The sequence below is a fragment of the Myotis nattereri genome, assembly GCF_964212035.1.
Source record: "Myotis nattereri genome assembly, chromosome: 13".
Taxonomy (NCBI): domain Eukaryota; kingdom Metazoa; phylum Chordata; class Mammalia; order Chiroptera; family Vespertilionidae; genus Myotis; species Myotis nattereri.
The window spans coordinates 20,983,102-21,004,110 of NC_138088.1; the positions used below are offsets into that span (position 1 = coordinate 20,983,102).

At 44.1% G+C, this 21,009-nt stretch overlaps 2 protein-coding genes and 3 pseudogenes across 6 annotated transcripts in view; 2 read left to right on the top strand and 3 right to left on the bottom strand.

The window, feature by feature from the left end:
* DDX50 (DExD-box helicase 50) overlaps positions 1–1,391 on the bottom strand; it is a gene marked incomplete at its 5' end in the record, with an annotated part of 30,052 nt that extends 28,661 nt beyond the window's left edge. The window contains one exon of one of the 2 annotated variants that reach the window (XM_081105015.1): positions 1,252–1,391. In XM_081105015.1, the coding sequence (XP_080961141.1) occupies positions 1,252–1,335 (84 nt within the window). The remainder of the gene's footprint in view (positions 1–1,251) is intronic. The other variant, XM_081105017.1, reaches the window with a different exon arrangement.
* Positions 1,392–2,643: 1,252 nt separating this feature from the next.
* On the bottom strand, positions 2,644–3,739 carry LOC308529185 (ras-related protein Rab-10-like; annotated as a pseudogene). The gene is made up of 3 exons: positions 3,662–3,739; positions 3,090–3,575; positions 2,644–2,849 (listed from the first exon to the last, which is right to left on the bottom strand). The product of its transcript is annotated as a ras-related protein Rab-10-like (transcript).
* A 1,727-nt stretch (positions 3,740–5,466) lies between these two features.
* LOC308529034 (large ribosomal subunit protein eL21-like) lies at positions 5,467–6,141 on the top strand (annotated as a pseudogene). The gene has a single exon. The product of its transcript is annotated as a large ribosomal subunit protein eL21-like (transcript).
* Positions 6,142–9,396: 3,255 nt separating this feature from the next.
* The window catches only part of STOX1 (storkhead box 1), a 47,217-nt gene continuing 35,604 nt past the window's right edge, over positions 9,397–21,009 (bottom strand). The window contains exons 2-4 of the mRNA XM_081105014.1: positions 16,078–16,230; positions 11,486–13,850; positions 9,397–9,844 (exon numbers count right to left, since the gene is read on the bottom strand). Of these exons, the coding sequence (XP_080961140.1) occupies positions 9,697–9,844; positions 11,486–13,850; positions 16,078–16,230 (2,666 nt within the window). The 3' untranslated portion in view covers positions 9,397–9,696. The remainder of the gene's footprint in view (positions 9,845–11,485; positions 13,851–16,077; positions 16,231–21,009) is intronic.
* LOC308529131 (large ribosomal subunit protein uL22-like) lies at positions 13,925–15,173 on the top strand (annotated as a pseudogene). Its single transcript has 3 exons — positions 13,925–13,977; positions 14,400–14,572; positions 14,789–15,173. The product of its transcript is annotated as a large ribosomal subunit protein uL22-like (transcript).

The following is a 21,009-nucleotide window of genomic DNA, read 5'->3' on the forward strand; positions in this document are numbered from 1 at the left end:
ATCGAATGACAAAGATAGCCCTGGAACAAGACCTAAAAGGAGGATAACATTATCTGCACACACCGGAGTGGTTAGAACATAACTAAACCTCAACAGATGGGTAGGATTTGATGGTAAAAAGAGAAACAAGTATTTCAGGAGGAGCCAAAATTAAAATCACTGCTAGATGATGCCACTTACATGAGGTATGAGGGGCTGGAGAGAGGAGGCAAGGGGGAGCTGGTGTCTAATGGGCACAGAGTTTCGGTTTACAAGGATGAAAAAGTCCTGGAGATGAAGGGTGGTGATGGCTGCAGAACAATGTGAATGTGCTTAATACTGCAATGCTGTGGTTTAAAATAGCTAAAATGGTAAATTTTGGGTGTATATTTTAGTACAGTGAAAAAAAAAAAGACTGCTTGGCTAGAATGGCAAGCTTACCCTGGTGATAAGGTCGGAAGGTGATACGGTTCTACTCTCTGGGGCTACACAGAACACAGTCATTCTTTTGTCAAATGTCAGCCTTTTTCTCAGCTGTGCTCTCCAACTCTCATTCTTCGGAGGAGCTGGGTGGAGGGGTCGGTGGTCTCTACGATTCTACAGGTTCCTTGAGAGGAGGGGCTGACGGAAACTCCTTGATGCCCACCCAGCAGAGAGTCTGGCACAAATCAGGCTCAGTAAGTACTTGTGACATGAATGAAAATACTAACAGTAAAGGCTACTCATAACAGAACCCACAGGCGCTCCATCGCAGCCAAATCCTGGCGACGCTGGCGGTGAGACTCTTCCCTAAGCCTCTCAAGATTAGCTATGGAGGTCTGTAAACCTCAGGCCGCTCCCCCCAACATTCCCGTACACAGATCGGGGTGACGGAGAAGCAACACGCATTCAAGGCAATCGGTTTTCTTAATCGTTTTCTAAGACGGCCAGCAAGAACCAAATGACAGGCCTGGCTGCTTAAGGAGGAGGAGGAAAGGGCAGATTCCGCGTCGATGGGAGCTTAACTCGGCTTAAATTTGCCCATCTCGGAGGCGCCGACGGGAAGGGCTAAAGAACCAAAGCCGAGTGCCCGGCCAAAGCCCAGTGCCGCCCTTCTCCCGGTCGGGGGCGTGGAGGTAGGAATGGTCCTGGAGCGACCTCCGGGGAACCAGGGCTGCGCGAGGGGCGGCCCTCGGATGCTGTGGCCCGGTCGTGACAGGCTATCAGGGACAGCTCCCCTCCCCGCCCAAGCCGGCGCAGCCCCAAAGGAGGCGCGGCCCATCTTCAGCGCACCTTTTGCCTCTCCTGGCTCTCGGTGTCCTCCAAGGGTGCCTCCAGCTCCATGATGTCTCCCCAGAGTAGTTTCCCAGGCATCATTGGTCGCCGCCGCCTCCCTCTGGGCACGGTGGCCACAACCACCTACCGCTAGCGACAGAGTGAAAGGAAGCGGGGGCAGGGCGGTCGCCGGACCAAAGCTGTGCGTCACTTCCGGGACACGCACCGCACAGCGCGGGTGGGGAGAGGGGGGAAGTAATCCCGGATACTCTTGGTTTAAACTCTTCCCATGCGTCTCAATCTCCGACCAATGACTGTGAGCAATCTCGATTGGCCCACCCTCGTTCTGAAATGATTGGCTTCTAAGGGTCACAACCTGGCCAATCTGCATAAAGGACGCGCGAGCTTATTAACATAAAAATGGTGGGGGGGATTTCCTCTCCCTACCCCTCCCCCACCCCGAACTTTCCTCCTCGGAAAACGCTCGGCACCCAGGAGTCGCTTCAGGACTTCCCAGCATACAGTGCGGGGACTAGGGACTAGGAAGCGCCGCTGCCCCGGCCGAGAGCTCCCCGCGCGCGGCGGGCTGGCGCGTGGACGGCCCCGTGCCGGGCTAGACGGCGCGCCACGTGCCGCCCCGCCACTCGCCGCCGGAAGCTGCCGGTCTCGGCCCCGCCTATTGCGAGGTGAAGCGTTAAGGTCCGAAGGCTTCGCGCGAGGCCTGCGGCCCGGCGTTGGTGGGAAGGGGCCCGGTGGGCTTGAAGTGAAGACCTGGCCAGGACAATGGTCCGCAAGTCCTAAGCTTTTGTCGGGAAGTTGGTCCTTGGCTCATAGTCCGTATTTGAAACAGAGGACACGGGGAAGGGATGTACCCTCCGGTCACACAATCGGTTGGTGGCGGTCACGACTAGAGAACTCATCTGAATGCGAGCGAGAGGGTGCCTTCGGCCACAGCGACCTGAAAGCTTCGAGATTCTTCGCAAAGCGTTTCGGGGAGGGCTGCTCTCATGAAACGGAATATGTAATAAGGAGGAGAAACTTGGAGAGAAAACAAGCCTAAATGTCTGGCACATCGTGTATTTGCAGCGAATAAGAGGACTTTATATTACCGATGGGGATTAACTGCCCCTGAATTATATACACCCTAATGCGAAACTGGAAACCTTTTTGATATTGCGAAGGGTTAATTCCTTAGCATATAGCTACTCTTTTTATTTCTATACATTTTTTTGTTGTTTTAAGAAAATTATAAAGTCAGCAAGCAGTTACAGATGAAAGAACAAATAAAACTGGTGGATTGGAACAAAAATATCTGTTCAGAGTTAAAAATGGACAGAGTGGTTTATTTTGCTGCAAGAAGAGAACACGGCGGTGGATGGCCACTGCCGGAACCGGAGAACCGGAGAAGGCTCAGCAGCACGTGCTCCTCCAGCCTGTCGCGCCTCCTCCGCCGCCGGTACCTACATTTTCACTGCGGGGCTCTTCTGCCGGGGTCTTTCGAAGGGTATCTTCAGCTAATGTGAGAAAGGCCTTTTCCATGTTTACATTTGCTTTTGCACTCGTCTCAACCTAATACCGTGCTCCCTTGCCATCGGTTCTCCTTGTCCCTTAAGTACAACTCTTTTTTTTTTTTTCCTAAATATATTTTATTGAGTTTTTACAGAGAGGAAGGGAGAGAGATAGAGAGTTAGAAACATCGATGAGAGAGAAACATCAACCAGCTGCCTCCCGCACATCCATCACTGGGGATGTGCCCGCAACCCAGGTACATGTCCCCGACTGGAATCGAACCTGGGGACCTTTCAGTCCGCAGGCCGACGCTCTATCCACTGAGCCAAACCGGTCTCGGCAGGTACAACTCTTTTATCGTCCATATCACACTTGTTTCCTAGTGACATGCTTTCCCCATCTTCATGGGCATGCTCATCTATGTTTTAAGCCATCTGCCGATGTTTTCAAAACTCTGACCATTGGTGATGTCACATACTAGCTGCAGCTAGCCTAATGCCCATTGCTCCTCTGCAGTGGGAGGTTGTGATGGTGTGAAACCGCTCCTGGCCTGCTGTCTCCCATGTCTGTGGCTTGATCTCCTTTCCTTGTAATGCAACAGTTTTGATCTTAAAGTCGAGTCCTATGGTGGAAATGAAGGTGGTATTGAAGGCATCGTCCGAAAAGCGGAAAAGGACGCAGGTCTTCCCCGCTCCCGAGTCCCCGATCGGGAGCAGCTTGCAAAGCAGGTCGTCCGTCGTCTTCGCCACTGGGAGGAGCGGCCCCCCAGCTCCCGCCGCTGGCGGCCCCACGGGATCGTCCCTCTCACTGGGGCCAACTCCGCGCTCGGTGTCCTCAGGCCGGAGCACCGGGGAAGCGTGGGGAAAAGGAGGCTCGAGAGGGCGCGGGCGACCTCCGGACGGCCTCGTCGAGGAAGCACCGACAGCGGCGGAGACCGCGGCTCCGCAGCCTCTCCCAGCCGCTCTGCCCGGTTTCGGGGAGCCGGTCGGGACAACATGGCCTCCCCTCCCCCCTCGGGGCTGCTCGGCCGTCGAGGGAGCGCCGAGGGCGTGAAGACAGTCTCTTCCCCCGAGCCGAAACTCCGCGCCCGGGCACGGCGATCGAGGACCCAGAGCCGAGAGCTCAGCTACGTAGCCACCGGAAGCCGAGCCGCCCCGCCGGAGCCACCTATTCCCCGAGCCCTCTCACTCCCGCGCCGGCGTGCGCGCTGCCTCGCAGAGAGCTACTCTTGAATGGAGAACAAGAGCCCGGATTGAGATGCAGGTGCAGGAGCACTTCCCAGACCACCTGGCCGTGTCCAGCCCCACCAGCCTGGTAACCTGAGCATCAGACTTCTGTTTCAGCAGAACGACACATTACTCCCTACGGCTTGGAGTGTGGGGATTGGTCCTGAGTAGCTGGAACCACAGATGTTAAATCTGTGGGGAAATGCACCTCTCCCTGAACTGTGGGAATGGCTGTGCATCTCTAAATCTGTGTGTGTGTGTGTGTGTGTGTGTATGTGTTTCTGAATCCTTTTGTCCCACTCCCTCACCCCCACCCCCAATTCTGCCATGGTAAACTTCATGGCCCTACAACATGGAGTGGATGTGGTTAAGAATGTCACACATATAAAATTGGGGTAAAAGGAACCAATGTTACTATGTTCTGGTTGAAGAGCAAACACAGGTGAAGTTTTTAAAACCTCAAGACGATTTTTGGCTTTCATTTTTATGCCAAAGGTCATACAGCAGATCTATAAAAGGAAAGGACTGCACTTCTTCCTTTGCAAAAGAGGTGTTTTTCAGAATAACCTTCTGTGACTTAGATTAGCATTCTCTGCAAACCTTGCCTTACCAAGCCCCAAATTCATTGAATCAAATATTTGACTGCTGTTTATGTCAGGTGGAGTGTAAAAATGTGTGCAAGTTAAACCAAGTCATAAGTAACTTGACCAAGCTGTGGCTTAGCTGGAAAATAAAAGCGGGGGCGAGGGTGGAGATACTACTACGTATGTGCTCTCAATGCGTATCAACTAGGAAACTTGAGAATGAAGGCATGGAGAATTTTTGTTTGGTCCCTCTATAAATTTCAAGAGATGAAATTTGGGGGGCAGGAGTATGAAGGAGTAGCATAATTAAAATTCACAAGTAATTAAAAATATAATCTCATTAGGACATCTTTATTTTCCAAATATCTTACCAGTCATTGATATTTCTTTCTTAAAATTTAAGAATTGGGGAGCCTCATCTATTGCTGTGCTCCAAGGTTCTATAAAGATTTCCCTTGCCTTTGGCTTATGACCTTAAGATATAAACAAGATGACTATAAATTTGCCTCCCTCTGGTCATTCTCAAACTTACAGGGCTAGATTTTTACTCCATATTTAAAAAATAGGAGGTAAAAAGAGCCATCATTTTGCATCTGCATGTCAATTTTATGTAACAAGAAAAATTGAGCTATCATTTTTAAATATTGTGACACTGAAAATAGTTTAAGGGGCAGTTATAAATTGATGAAGAGACACTGGAGTCAGAGTGTTGAGAGTACTAAGAAGGAGAACATGAGAGAGGGAGCAGGAGGGATGTTTCTGCCATCGCTAGCCACATGACCCTGGCCAACTCCACTCTAAAACCTGTTCTTGGTTAGTAATGTGCACACAAAAATGCCTTCCCTACTGATAGCACAGGGAATTTAGAAGGATAAGATGACATAGCAGTACTACACAGATGATGCTTAAATTTATACCTCTAGCTTCAGGTTTTGACAGGTTTTGAAAGCATTGGCTGTAACCATCTTCCAGTAATTTGCCAAAATGACTAACACCAAGAGAAAGAGGAGAGGCACCCGCTATATGTTCTCCAGGCCTTTTAGAAAACATGGAGTTGTTCCCTTGGCCACATGCATGCGAATCTACAAGGAAAATGATGTAGTCATCAAGGGAATGGGCACTGTTAGTAAAGGAATGCCCCATAAATGTTGCCATGGCAACACTGGAGAAGTCTACAATGTCACCCAGTATGCAGTGGGCATTGTTGTGAATAAACAAGGGCAAGATCCTTACCAGGAGAATTAATGTATGTATTGAGCATATTAAGCCGAGATAGCTCCCTGAAACGTGTGAAGGAAAACGATTAGAAAAAGAAGGAAGCCAGAGAGAAAGGTACCTGGGTTTAATTGAAGCTTCAGCCTGCTCCACCCAGAGAAGCACACTTTGTGAGAATCAATGGAAAGAAACCTGAGCTGCTGGAATCCATTCCCTATGTATTCATGGCATGATAAGTGTAAAAAAACAACAATCAGAAAACCTCTGTACTGAGTCAAACAAACAAAAAACATTGGAGACAGCTTTGAACATATTTATCACAGGTATACTTATGTATCTAACTCCTAATTCTAACTAATTGAAAATATTTTTACATTTCTTTGGATAGAGATTTCACTGTTTCTTTAATCAATTACTATATACACATTTTGAATCAAGTGGTGGGAGTAGTCACATCACATCCCAGAAGAGGGCACCATTCCCAAGAAATGGAAGCTCCTTCTGATAAAGAAGGAACCTTCTAAGAAATCTAAGGTTTCAAATGGGAGGATTCGTAGTCATGGGGATGTAAAGCACCTAATAGGGAACATAGTCAACAATATTGAAATAACTAGGTATGGTACCAGGTGGCTACTGGAACTATCAGGGGGAACACTTTGTAAAGTATATGATTAACCACTATGCTGTAAACTTTAAATGAATACAAAATAACATTGAATTTAAACTGTAATTGAAAAATAAAATTAAAAAAGAAAATAGCGCCCTGGCTGGGTGGCTCAGTTGGAATGTTGTCCTGTGCACTGAAAGGTCACCAGTTTGATTCCTGGTCAGGGCATACGCCCAGGTTGCAGGTTGGGTCCCCAGTCAGGGTGTGTAGAGAAGGCAACCAATCAATGTTTCACCTCTCTCTCTCTCTCCTAAAATCAATAAAAACAAAAACCTTCTTAGCCAAAAGCATAATACCTTCCCCAGGCATATCTAGATTTTGATTGATGATACTTTCTATAATCTTTACCTAAATTGAATCTCTAATTGGAGGAACTCCAGACAACCTGGCAAAAACGGGGGGCCTGTACAGTAGGCCATGTATTTACCTATCAGACAAGTTTGGTGAGTATATAGAATTATACACACATATTTTTAACAACATGAGGTGCCTGCTGTATTGGGCACTTTCCATAGATTATCTTCAAATCTGACAACAATCTGTAGCATAGGTATCATTACTATCTTCCTTTTACAGATGAGAAAACTAAATCAGAGAAGTTTGGTAACTTTCTTCATCACATGGCTACCAAGAATTCCAACTGAGATTCAAACTTGTCTTTCTCCTAAGCTCATGTCATCATGCTGCCTCAAGAGACCAGTTTTCTCATTAGAGAATAGACTGCAATGGGCAAGGCAAATCAAGAAATAAAATCTCCACATACAAAAATTAATATTGAGGAAAATGCAAGTCACTAGAAAATAATCTCCCAAAGAACTATTTAATAACACATATACCCATCTTTAATATTTGTACTCATATGTTGTGTTTAATAGAAGGGAAGTTTATTGGTTTCATAATAGGCTCCATTTAATACATTTCAAATGTTATAATGCATCTACCACTAGTGGCAAATTTAGATGGCTTTCAGTGATTCCTAGTTGTGATTAGATCACAAAAGACTTTGGATTCATCACTCTAAGAAACTTGTCCAGGTCCAAAATCAAAGAATAGAGTTGTTGGTGCTCCTTTTTCCAAGGACTGGCAGGGATAGATGCAGAAATGGAGAACTGAAAGCAATACTCAGGAATCTTACATGAGCCCTAGCTGGTTTGGCTCAGTGGATAGAGTGTCGGCCTGTGGACTGAAGGGTCCCAGGTTTGATTCTAGTCAAGGGCACATGCTGGGTCGTGGGCTTGATCCGTAGTAGGAGACGTGCAGGAGGCAGCCAATCAATGATTCTCTCTCATCACTGATGTCTCTCTCTCTCTCTCTCTCTCTCTCTCTCTCTCTCTCTCTCTCCCTTCCTCTCTGAAATCAATAAGAATATTTTTTTTAAAAAAGAAATTTTACATGAGTTCAGTATTTTGCAGGATCCACACTGAATCTTTTTTTAAAATTGAGATATATTTGACATATAACCCTCACTGAAGCAAAAATCTTATTGTTGAAAGGAATCTTCAAAATCGTCTAGTTCAACCATCCTGTTAAACTAAGTACTGGAAATACCTATGCAATGTTATCAGTGAAGGGATCACCAAGCCTCTACAAGAATGCCCTAAAGAATGCCCTAAATTCATTCATTTACAAAGCTGCTTATTTCATCTATAGTTTTGACTAATAGACATTCTTCATATTGAGCTAAATCTCCCAACTTCCATTCACTGTTGCTAATTCCAAGCTCTTTATAAGAATCCCTAAAACAATGCCTCCTCACAAGGTTTTTCTACCCAGATTACCCTTCTTGGTACTTTGCCCAGGGTTTCAAATGTCATTGTGACCACAGCTAATCTTGGATAGATTGGTTAGGGCCTATTGAAAATCAGTCGTCAGGACTGAGTGGTCCACCCACTGCACAACAAAGCAGCATATCTGATTCCTCTCCTCTCCACCGGGCCTGGAGGCAGCTCTCCACAGTGCTGAGCTCCATCTGGCCTTCACTGCTCCCAGGCCAGTGAGAGTTGGAAAGAGGCACTTTCCAATTATTCAGTTATCCTTGCGATCTAAGGCCTTGGCAACCTTTAGAAACCTCTTAAAAGAAACATCCTCAACCATAAGTCAGCATTAGCATCTACATAAAACCTGTCTTGACTGCTCCACGTTCCCCAAACTCAAGAGAACTGACCATTCCACTGCTTGGTCTGAAAAGGCCTTCCAGAAAAAAAATCTGGCAAAGTTATGTAGGTCTTACTATGAGTGGAAATGGATCAAATGGTTTCTCTTCTCCAAATCTCTAATTCAGAACCTCCCCTTTACTCACAAGCCATTTGCAACCATTCTGCCTCCCTTCTATCTCCATGCCATCTGAGAACATCCTGACTTCTCACTGCCATGCTACAGAGAGAGCCTCAAATGTGGGAGGAAACAGAGAAAGAGTAGAGCCAGGTGCTTATTGCCACAGGTATTTTGGACATTGCCAGTCAGTCACAATGTGAAGCTATCTGTTCATATTCAAGCTAGTCACAGAGAAGATCCTGGGCCGTAGGAATTCTTGTTGCAAAGTACCCAACTCTTTGGGTAAATTCTTTCAGATAACATAATAATAAGACTTTAGTGGTAAACAAAATATTTTTGCAACCCTGAAACACTATATCCATCACTGGATTTTTGTGATGAAATCAGGTGAGATCCACTTAACTTAAAGAACTCAATATTAGCCCTAACCGGTTTGGCTCAGTGGATAGAACATCGACCTGCGGACTGAAGGGTCCCAGGCTGGATTCCGGTCAGGGGCATGTACCTGGGTTGCGGGCACATCCCCAGTGGGGGGTGTGCAGGAGGCAGCTGATCGATGTTTCTCTCTCATCGATGTTTCTAACTCTCTATCCCTCTCCCTTCCTCTCTGTAAAAAATCAATAAAATATATTTTTTTAAAAAAAGAACTCAATATTAGGTGTGGGTAGAGAAATGCACACTAGGTAGTAAGTTAGCACCCTCTGTATTTGAGAAACTAGTGAAAATTCAAAGTAATTACATTTGGAAGAAGACAAAGGAGTCCATTTTTTATTACAAACTATGTATGTCCAATAAATTCATAGTAAAATAAGCTTTAAAAAAGCTTTAAAATGTCAAAAAAGGAAAAAAGCCAGCAACTAGAACAAAATATGTAATGAGATTAGTAACATTTATGCTCAATTTTAGAGAATTCTTATATACTCAGCGATTAAAACATCCTATATGATGCTGTACATTTTTACAAAAGTTTTCAAAAGAAAAATAAGAATTAAACATTGATGACTGGAGTTAGTTGTAGCAAGGGATTGGATGTGAGTGTTTGACTGCTTTTTGTGCCTTCAAAGTTCTGCAGAAAATTCTGTCTTCTTTTTAGACCATCCAGAATGATTGAATTATTAGATGCCAGGCTCTGTGTCCTAAAAATATTAAAAATAGAATTATTACCTTCAAAATGGGTTGAATTTCGAATCAAAGCATGATACTGTCATTTGTTTCTCTGTAGCAGTGTAACACTTACCAACACTAAGGTACACTTATCAAATACGTTAACCTTTAAAAATCTAAAGTACTCTTTACATTTTAAAGGCTTCACAAACGCACCTTGATTATTTGACAGCTGCTTTCCGAGAAGTTCATATTTTCTGATCATCATCTGTTCTCAAATCCAATATCAAGTATATTCTGGTCAGAAATAAGTTTCTGAAAAACTATTCTATACAACTGAAGTAACCAATAGCCTCTTGTGTAATTTATTTTTTGAGAAGGCATAGGGAAGGGAAGAGCTAGTTATCAGAGTTTTCGTATTGACAACGTTCCCTGCCTTGGGGCTGTAAGCTATGTTAGTTTCTTATCTAACACATCTGCCTTGCTTCAGCCACATCACTGTTTAGGCATCTGGCTTCCGACAGTCCCCTTTTCCCACCTTCCCTCCTCTTCATCACATGTCTGTTATATTAAGATATGTCTCAAAAATGTGTCCTCCAATAAGCCTCCGGTATAGCACATCACTTTTGAAAAAATGTATTTTTATTTCTTTCAGAGAGGAAGGGAGAGGGAGAGAGAGGTAGAAACATCAATAATGAGAATCATCGATCATCTGCCTCCTGCATGGCCCACACCAGGGATGGAGCCTGTAACCTAGGCATGTGCCCTGACTGGGAATCAACCCGTGACCTCCTGGTTCATAGGTTGATGCTCAAACACTGAGCCATACCTGCCAGGCCAGCGCATCTCTCTTAACTCCATACCTCTTTGGCAGTTAGGAAGAGTTTATGCTTTGTTCTTGAGTTCAATCTGTCTGTTTATTGTTTGTTGGTCTCAACTAAATTAAAGTGTAAGCTTCCTACAGGTACAACAATATCTTGTTGATCTCGGTCCCCCCAATCCTTATAACAATATGGCACATAGTTGATGCTCAAATGCTATCTTCCCTCCCTTTCTCTCTTCATGTCTTTAAGAATTATAAGTGTTGTTTTTTTAATCATAACCATTTTTTATGAAATTAAATTTCTGCCCAGCCTATGTGGCTCAGTGGTTGAGCACTGACCCATGAACCAGGAGGTCACGGTTCAATTCCCATTCAGGGCACATGCCTGGGCTGCGGGCTCGATCCTGGTGTGAGGCATGCAGGAGGCGGCCAGTGGATGATTCTCTCTCATCATTGATGTTTCTGTCTCTCTCTCCCTCCCCCTCCCCCTTCCTCTCTGAAATCAATAAAAATAAAAAGTTCCTCTCTCACCCCTTCCCAGTAAAATGTTCACTGTAATGTTGAGTCTGTGTTGTTTCTAAGTCTTTCATAGATGCCATCAACACTCAGATTTAATTTTCTCCTAGTTGTTATTACTCTTTTTAATGGCTTCAAAAAAAATGAACAATATACTCTATTATATAAGAGATTGCATTGTAACTATATATAATTTTTTTCCGTAAAATAAAGGCTGGCAGAAGAGTATCATTATAAAAAGATAACTCAGGGGTTGCCCACTAGGTAACTCAATATATTCTTAATTTTAATAAGCCCTGTGAGATAGTTGCTAAGCACTTTTATGTGCACTTACCGTGGAGAATCTATCCCACTATCTCCTGCCATGCTATGATTTTCCGTTCCTTCCAGGTGACTGTGTTCGTGCTGGATATCCTGAGCCATCACTGGCATATGTGTCGTGTTGAAAAGTTCTAACTTTCGTGTGAACCGTTTTCTCATTTCCTGATTCTGAGCACTCTGAGACCAGCAAGCTGCTTTCTTTCCTGTGTCAGCCAGGAAGTCTTGTGGGGTTTCAGCCTCAGAGCTGGCTTTCCTTGAGCTGTAATAATCAAATATACTTCCCTCAGCAGATGCTGAGGCCTGTACACATTCAGCAACACTGGGATCCTCTTCACAGTTAAATCCGGATTGGGTCCCTGAATTGAGGCCACAGCTTTCAGCAGAGAGATTAGGTTTTTGGCTTTCACCTGGGTTAGAGAGCAACGCAGGTGTGTAGCATTCATTTCCTTTAAGCATCGGAGGCTCAAGCCTCTGTATTTTGTTGTTGTACTCAGCCAGAGATCTTTCAGCTATCTTTTGTTTTCCGAAATGATTCCATTTGCTTCCCCCAGAAAAGGAATACTGAATGTGGCCAGGCAGCATTTGACACAAATCATCCTCCTCAGAAAAGTCGTCCTCATCTAAATATAATGAACTGCAGGCGCCGTCATCATCTTCCACTTGGCTTTGGTACAAGGCTTGGTCATCGTCAGAAAGCGCCTCATTTTCTAGGCTCACCGTCTCTGCTTCCTGCACAAATGCCTTTCTCGCTAGGGTTTCCTCTGAGTGTCTGTCTTGTCGCTCAGGTTGACTCAAATGGTCCACGCCACGTGGATAATCCAAAAGACCAAGATTTTGGAATTGGTGTGTTGTTTTGTCAACTAACCTACAAGCAGAAGATGCCTGGTCTAAAGAGGAGGAACCCGGTGATGGAAGGACACTCTGTGTTTCTTTTGTCTCCCCTAACAGGTCGGAGTGAGAATAACTTTCCCTCAAGTCTTCAGGGATTGCTTTGTTTTCTCTACCGTACACATCATATGTCAACATGCTTTCCCTAAAGGAACAGCGTTGACTATCATGTTGCAAGACACTACATTGGGAGTAATTTAAGAGGTGGTCTCTAAAATCGTCCCTGACAGGCTTGACAGCAGAGTGACTCTTAGGAATGGATTCTGCCCTCGGTTTATCATTACATTGTTCAGCCCATGGCTGCTTGGCCTCCCTCTCAAGGACCCGTGAGGAATCTAAAGACCTTGACCTTTGGAAAGGCTTGCCCTTTGGTCTAATCTGGCTGGGTTTCAAATCATTGGTCTTCTGGCTGTTGTGCCCTCTGGTTATTGGGCTCCTTCGGTGAGACAAACCCTGGAAAGGGTTACTGATTCGCTTTTTGTAAATCAGATGGGAACCCAGCTCTGACGGGTTCTCACCAAGTGGTTTCTGAACTCCTGCTTCATTTGGGCTTTTAATTCTGGGGGTCGGCTGTGTAGCAGGGAGCTTGGGGCGTTTCTCCAGTCGAATGCTTCCTGGCCGAGGCTCGCTTCCCTGACTCCTGGCTTTGTGTCTATCCCTGTGAGAACGGCCCCGCCTCCGAGGCTTTGCAGACCGGCCCTGCCTTTTCTGAACTCCCTCTCTTGAAGGATATTTATGCCCGACTATCAGCATATCAGTGGAAGTGCCCTGGCTGTTGTATTTTTTCTGTTCTTCGTATTTTTGCATTAGGATGGTATGTCTGATTAAGTTGTCCACAGTCAGAACGGGATTGATGCGTTTGATTATCTCATGTTCAATGTCTCGAGGGATATTGTCCAAGTTATCTTCGTCTCGGACAGGCCACTCTTCCGGTGGGAACTGGGCAGAGAAGCTGCTGTGCTCTGTTCTGGACTTCTCCTTTCTGGACAGACTGCGCCAGAAGAGGCTAAAGCCGAACCTCTTGCCTTTGTCTCTGTCTTTTGGGCACGGTAAAGGTCTGGTGCTCTCAGAGACATGGTTCTCCTCAGACACTGAAACTGCGCGATTCTGTGCCAAAGATTTGGATTCCCCAAGACCTTTCTGGCCTTTTCTAGTCACTTCTGCGGCCGCGGGTGGTTCCCGTGGATCCTGAGAGCACACATCCGGGAAACACTGGCAAGACGGACAATGGGGAGCCGGGGCAGCGTTTTCTTTGGCTAACTCTGCAAGCTCTGCACAGCTCTCCACGCTCACCAGGTACGTGATGCAAGCAGGTATCTCGTGACTCTCGTCTGATCGGACTCTCTTATTTTCTTGGGGGTTTGTATTTGTGATGAAGTAAGTCTGAGGAGTGACTATGAAGTATCCTTCTCCGGTGTGATAAATCTTCCTCTCCTTAATCAGAGTTCCCAGAGTGGTATAGAGAACCTCTCGAGATGGAATTGCAATGCCTGAAACAGAAGCATTTTACGCTGGTAAATTCTGAATAAGAAACATTTTAATGAGTGAAATCGGTCACACAGAAATGACCACACATTTGCTTGATGAACCTAGAGCTAATTATAACACAATTGATAGGTCATTAAAATGCCAAGGAAACGTTAACAGTCATCATAATTTAATTGAACAACAGGAATATAATTTGGTCCACACAAAGACATATGGCTAGGCTAATAGTTGAGTAGAGGAAAATCATCCGAGTTCACTAAACTATAAACACTGAGTTATACAATCCTATTACGAATTTAAATTTTGCCTAAGGAAAGTATTCTTAAGAACAAACATAGGAGTTTTTGAAAACCAGTCTCACTGCTTAAATCTTAAGAAGCTAAAGAGAAAATGAAAACCAGTTTGTGCTTGGGTGAGGGCAAACCACTTAAAATCTGGATTATGGTGGTTTTTCAAACTGGGAAGGTGATACTTTTAAAAGAAATTTCCTTTTCAAAATAGCAGGGTTTAAAATTATATTGTGAAAACAATGTTCCACATGTATGTGTCAGTGTTAACGCTGGAAGGCGGTCAGAGGTGATTGGTAGTCACTCAGAAAACCCCACGAAGTCATGCAAACCAAGATGTTCCAATCGTCGTGTTCACTTTAAGAACACTTGTGAAACTGCCAAGGTCGTCAAGGGAATGCATATCCAAAAATCCACTAAGTATCTGAAGGATGTCATTTAAAAAAAAATGATTTTATTGATTTCAGAGAGAGGAAGGGAGAGGAAGAGATAGAAACATCTAGGATGAGAAAGAATCATCGATCAGCCACCCCTGCACACCCCCACTGGGGATCAAGCCTGCAACCTGGTCATGTGCCCTGATTAGGAATCGAACCCGTGACCTCCAGGTTCATGGGCTGACGCTCAACCACTGAGCCACACCAGCTGGGCAGAGTGGCACTTTCAATATGTGCCATCTGATCATTACACTGGCGGAGTGCCCAAGCCAAACAGTGGGGCTGGACACATGGTCAATGGCCTAAAAACAGCGGTGAATTTTTGCTGCACATGCTTAAAAATGCAGAGCGCGATGCTGGACTTAAGGATGTAGATGTAGCCTCTCTGGTCACTGAGCACATCCAGGTGAATAAAGCTCCCAAGATGCAGAGTAGAACTTAACAGAGCTCACGGGCGGATTAACCCCTTCATGAGCGCTCCCTGCCACCTGGAGATGATCCGACTGAAAAGGAGCAGATTGTCCCTAAACCAGAGGAGGCGGGTGCACAGAAGAAGGAGATTTCCCAGAAGAAACTGAAGGAACAGGAACGTATGACCTAGGAGTAAATTCAGCATCAAATAAATACTAACACTCAAAAAAGTGTAACACTGGAAGAAAATACATCAATGTTAACCTTGGTTTCTTTTGGGTGGCCATACTATTAAGTGGCTACTTTTCTATATTAACCACATTTTTCTACAATATGCACGTTCATTTTAGAATAAGAAAAATAAAAAGTACTCTTGTACATTCACACACTGGGATATGAATGAGTTCAATATATGCTGATACAGAAAGACCTCCAAAATATGTAAGTTTTTTAAAAAGTGCAGATAGAATGTTATTAAAAAATGATATATATACTCAAATATAACTTATGAAAGTATACATAAGAAACTATAGACAATAGAAATTATCACCTCTAGGGCGTGGCAATGGAAGAATAGGAGGTGTGGGGGGGAGAAGATGAACTCTTACTTTGCACTCCTTTCTACGGAGTCTGGTTTATTTATTGCCATAAGTATTATTTTTTTGTTTTGTTTTGTTTTTAAACATATTTTATTGATTTTTTTTTACAGAGAGGAAGGGAGAGGAATAGAGAGTTAGAAACATCAATTAGCTGCCTCCTGCACACCCCCTACTGGGGATGTGCCCGCAACCAAGATACATGCCCTCGACCGGAATCGAACCTGGGACCTTTCAGTCCGCAGGCTGAAGCTCTATCCACTGAGCCAAACCGGTTAGGGCATAAGTATTTTTTTTTAAAAAAAGTTAATTGGAATGTAAAAAAAAATACCCTTATCAAATTTGCTGATGCAGGCCTTTTCCTGGAAGGCTCTAACATAAGGTTCTATAATAGAAAAAACTTTGGATATCATCCAGCTCATTTGTGTTTAAGATTATTTGTAAATAAAACCATCAAACACATGTAAAGAACTAATAGAGAAAAACGTGTTACTCTACCTGGGTAATGTTTCATCAAATGCTCCAACAGTGATTCCTGTGTTACTACAATCTCAGCAGCATTCATGTCAGATATAGCACAGCAAAGAACTTCAGCCAAAGGTATAAACTGTGATTGGGCTATTGGATTCATTTGCACTGGAAAGACATCACCTAAGTTGGAGATTAAAAACAAAACAAAAAAGGAAAGGTGATAAATTTGATAGAGTGTAAACTACTTGAAATGAGTGAATCAAGCACATTTATAAAGACTGAATAGCAGGTGGTATTGCTATTCTTTCATCAGTCCTTACTCAGAATCTGTTAGCATGGCATGTACAAGAATAGAAACTGTAGAAGAAAAGGGTTTACATTATAGTCCCTACTTTTAAGAAGTTTGTAGCATTTTTCAGTACAAGAAAAGAGTGAGAGTATGAAAGCCACAAAGTGATGTCATAGTTTAGGTCAGACAAGGCTTATATGACAATTGTATTTCAAAGCATTTTTCATATTTTAAAATATACAAAGCCATAGAAAGCTCAAGTAATTGTCCCAAGATCTAAAAGCAAGTACAGTAACAGAAATAGTTCTTCTGACACCTAATTCAGTATTTTCACCATTCCACACTTTCCTGATTGGAATGATTAAGAAGATTTGAACTCTTTGCCGCATCTACTATGAGGATGAAGACCATTTTCAGCAATCAGACTGTTGACGTTCCAGAAAATATTGACATCATTCTGAAGGGACACACAATTACTATGAGGGGCCCCAGAGGCACCCTGCAGAGGGACTTCAATCACATCAGTGTAGACCTCAGTCTCCTTGGAAAGAAAAACAAGAGGCTCCAGGTTGACAAATGGTGAACTGGCCATCATTTGCACAACCTGCAGTCATGATCAAGGGTGTGATACGGGGTTTCCATTATAAGATGAGGTCTATGTGCGCTCACTTTTGCTGTACGGGGCTGTCTTGTGCATTGTAGAATGTTTAGTAGTGTCCTTGGCCTCCACCTACTGTATCTCTCGCATCTGCAACAACCAAAAATGTCTCCATTGCCAAATGTCTGGGGAATAAAAGGTACAGGTAGAAGAACTAGCTTAGAAATTATGAAGATTTTACTTCATCTGAGACTTGAGGAACCAACGGAGGGTGGCAGAAGCCCAGAGAAAGAAAAATATTAGCATGGCAAGTTATCTGATCTCTGCAAAGTCAGAGGAGAGAATGGGTAGGAATGGGAGGGGAGAAATGGGAATGACGAGATGAAAGGTAGGAAGGCGGGTTTGAGGAGCTATTCTTGGAGTAAATTAGGAAATTTAAAAACCAGTATGAAGATTATGACGGAGCCCTGCGTCTCCAGGTGATTTTAGTGTGGTTTCTGGCAGATGAAGCGGCAAGAAAGGAAGAGAGGCAGAGAGGCCAGCAGAGCTTCTAAAACTGGACTGCGCCGATGGCAATCATCAGGGAACTGTGCTAATGTGCGGATTCTGATTCGGAAGGTCTGAGAGGAACCTGTGATTCTGCATTTCTAACAACCTCCCGGGTGATGTCCACTCTTTGGAGCAGCAGGGGTTGGGGTGCTAATGACGGCAACGTTAAAGTAGCTAACCATTCAACAATAAACATGGCCCTCATGGGAGCCAAGTGTAGCCAGAAGAAAGCCTAAGAACTGAGAAACTTAGGCAGGCATTTCCTGCAGTGACAGTTCAGAGGCTGGTTCACTGCAGGGGCTGTTGAGGGGAAGGTGGTGAGGACTGGCATGGTGGGAAGGGTTGCAGCCAAAGCTGGTGAGAGGCCCATCTATAATAATAAAAGCGTAATATGCTAAAAAGACCAGACGTCCTTCCGGATGATCTTCCGGACGCAGTCAGGGCTTCCCTGGGAAGCCCGGGTCCCGGGTGCGAGAGGGAAGGAAGGCCTCCTCGATAGTGCATCGGGCCTCTAGTATTAAGATAAAGGACTTCCTTAGGGTAAGCTGTGTGCAGTTATACCTCACATTGGTCTGTTTTCTTCTTTACTTAAGCTTCTCTATCTGGCAGACTGGGCCTCAGGTCACAACCCAGGATAGAACTGCAGTTTGGGCAGCCCAGGGAAGGCTCCCCTCTTGGTGAGCTTGTGGCTATCCCACAGGATTCTGAGGAGCTAGATAGAATGAGTGGCTAATCAATCAATTAGCATTTCAAAGGGCAGTGATGAGAGATGGTGCTCTCTGAGCCAAGGGTAATAAACCTCTCTCCTTAACTTCATTTCCTTTTTGCCTTTCTTTTTTCCCTCCAGGTCAGAGATTTATTTACTCTCTTCTCTTTCACATCCCTCCTCAACCAGGCAAAACATTAAAGTATCATTTCAAATATTTGTATACTTCTTTCACATAACTAGGTGCTATTTTAAATAAGTGACTTTAAACTTTTATATCTCTCTCTCCCTCATCTCCAAAATGCTGTGACTTTTTCCTTGTATGTGATCTTAAATTGATTTCCTGCCTCCACTCCATGTGGACCAGAAGTCCTTAATTCAAAGAGGAGGGGGTGTCAACGTAAGAAACATTCAAACCTGTGAAGAATTTTCTTTTTTTAAAGAATTTTTGAGAGTTTGAGCCAAACTGTCAACCATTGTAGGGAAGCAAAATCTCAACGAATTGAGACAGTGCTCCAGAAAATGGCAGCTTTGTGGCTTGTTTTATACATTAAAAAGAGATGACACAGGAGGTTACATGAAATCCACCGGTGATAGATTAGGGAGGTCGGAGAAAGCAGCGGGGAGGGGGTAACCTCAAGGCTTGAGTGAAAAGTAAATTGATAGACACATGTATCTTTTAATAGGTGGGTTCAGTATCGTTAACAGTCAAAATTAACATGATAAAACAATGAGAGTATGTTTTGCATTGGTTGTGCCTGAGGGGTCTGGAAAAAGGGGAGTTACCCTGACTGCTTTTAGTTAAAAAGTATTAATTTCAGCCCAGCTGGGTGACTCAGTGGTTGAGCATCAACCTATCAACTAGAAGATCATGGTTCGATTCCTGCTTCCATCCCAGTGAGGGCACAGGCCCAGTTGTGGGTTGTGGGCTCGATCCCCAATAGGGGGGCGTGCAGGAGGCAGCCCACCAACGATTCTCATCATTGGTGTTTCTTTTTGTTGTTGTTAATCCTCACCTGAGAATATTTTTTTTCCACTGATTTCTAGAGAGGGTAAAGGGGAGGGGAAAGAGAGATGGAAGGGAGGGGGTGAGGGGGAGAGAGACACATCCATTGGTTACCTCCCACATTTGTCCCTACCCGGGCTGGGAACCTGCTGCTGAGCTACGGTCAGTGCCCTGACCGGGAAGCGAACCGTGACGTATTCATAATTCCTACCAATTTGGGGAAGGCGTGTTTTATTTTTAAAATTTTATGTATTTTTTATTTTAATTTATTTTTAATTATAGTTGACATTCACTATTAGTTTCAGGTGTACAACATAGGGATTCAACGTTTATATACCTTAGGAAGTGATCACCACAAGAGTAAACAAAGCTACTACCAACTAGAAAGACAACTTATCTTTTTCTCCTTAAAATTAATACAACCATAAATCAGCGGCATTGTAGAGAACATGCTAAATCACATTTAACCTCTGCTTTGGAGCTCCTTTCTAGACAAAGCTTAGCAGTTCCTCAGTACATGTCCTTCACCGTCGTTGCTAAGATACGTCCGCAGGTGCATAAATCATCAAGAGTTTCTAATGCAGGAAAGCAGAGTGACGGGGGAACATCTGTGACGGATGCAGGAATCATTTTCAAGCTACAGCCACGGTTTGCTCTGGTTACCTTTGCATTTCTTGAGTTTTGGGAATACAATAACCAAAATGCAAAAATAGCTTCCTGTGTAGAAGATTCCACTTACAGATTTCACAATGAGAGAAGGCCAGCCCTTTATCCTCAGCTACTATTGAAGAGCATCCTTCAGTCCAGCCTGCTGCTGACCTCTGACCCTTGAGAAGGAGCAGGGATCAGAAGGCTAGGAGAGGCTGTGGGGCAGAGTAAACAGTTCACAACAATGCTCTATGTTTACACAGCCTTGTACTCCTGGTGCCAGGAGAATGGGAAAGTGTTTAGGCTGAGAGACTGGTTTCACAAAAACTATCAACAAAGCAGAACCACACAGATTTGTGCCTGCTACATTTAATGCCACTTTCTGTGCAAAGAACATTTTTAACCTATCGGTATCTTGCTGCTCTTCCCAGGGAGAATTAACCAAAGTTAACCAAATAGAATATAAATTATTTTACATTTGTGATAAAGCAAGTTATGAGTTTTAAAACAATTACTTTTTATAAGTCTACTTTTGGGGGGAAAATAGTGGAAGGCAAATTAAATGTATGCAGCACATAGGTGCCCAATCAGCAAATATAGAATTCAACTATCCAAACTGATGACATCCAGTATGTGCCTGGCCTGGAATCGAACCTGCCACCTTTCAGTGTATGGAACAACATTCCAACCAACTGAGCCATAAATATAAGTTTATCTTACATATTAAAGCACCTAAACAAATTCTAAAAGGGCCTCCTCATGGAAACTAAATTCTGGCTTTTTAAAAAATATATATTTTATTGATTTTTTACAGAGAGGAAGGGAGAGGGATAGAGAGTTAGAAACATCGATGAGAGAGAAACATCGATCAGCTGCCTTCTATACACCCCTTACTGGGGATGTGCCTGCAACCAAGGTACATGCCCTTGACCGGAATGGAACCCGGGACCCTTGAGTCCGCAGGCTGACGCTCTATCCACTGAGCCAAACCGGTTAGGGCAAATTCTGACATTTTTAACTTGGGGTTCCTGCATTTGATTTTAAGGTGCATAAGAGGCTGTGCTAGCAAACATGCAAAACAAAGTGTTCTTTGGAAATTTGGAAAGCATTCCCATCAGAACTTTTTTGAGTCATACTACAAGAAGAATTTGCCATCAAACTAA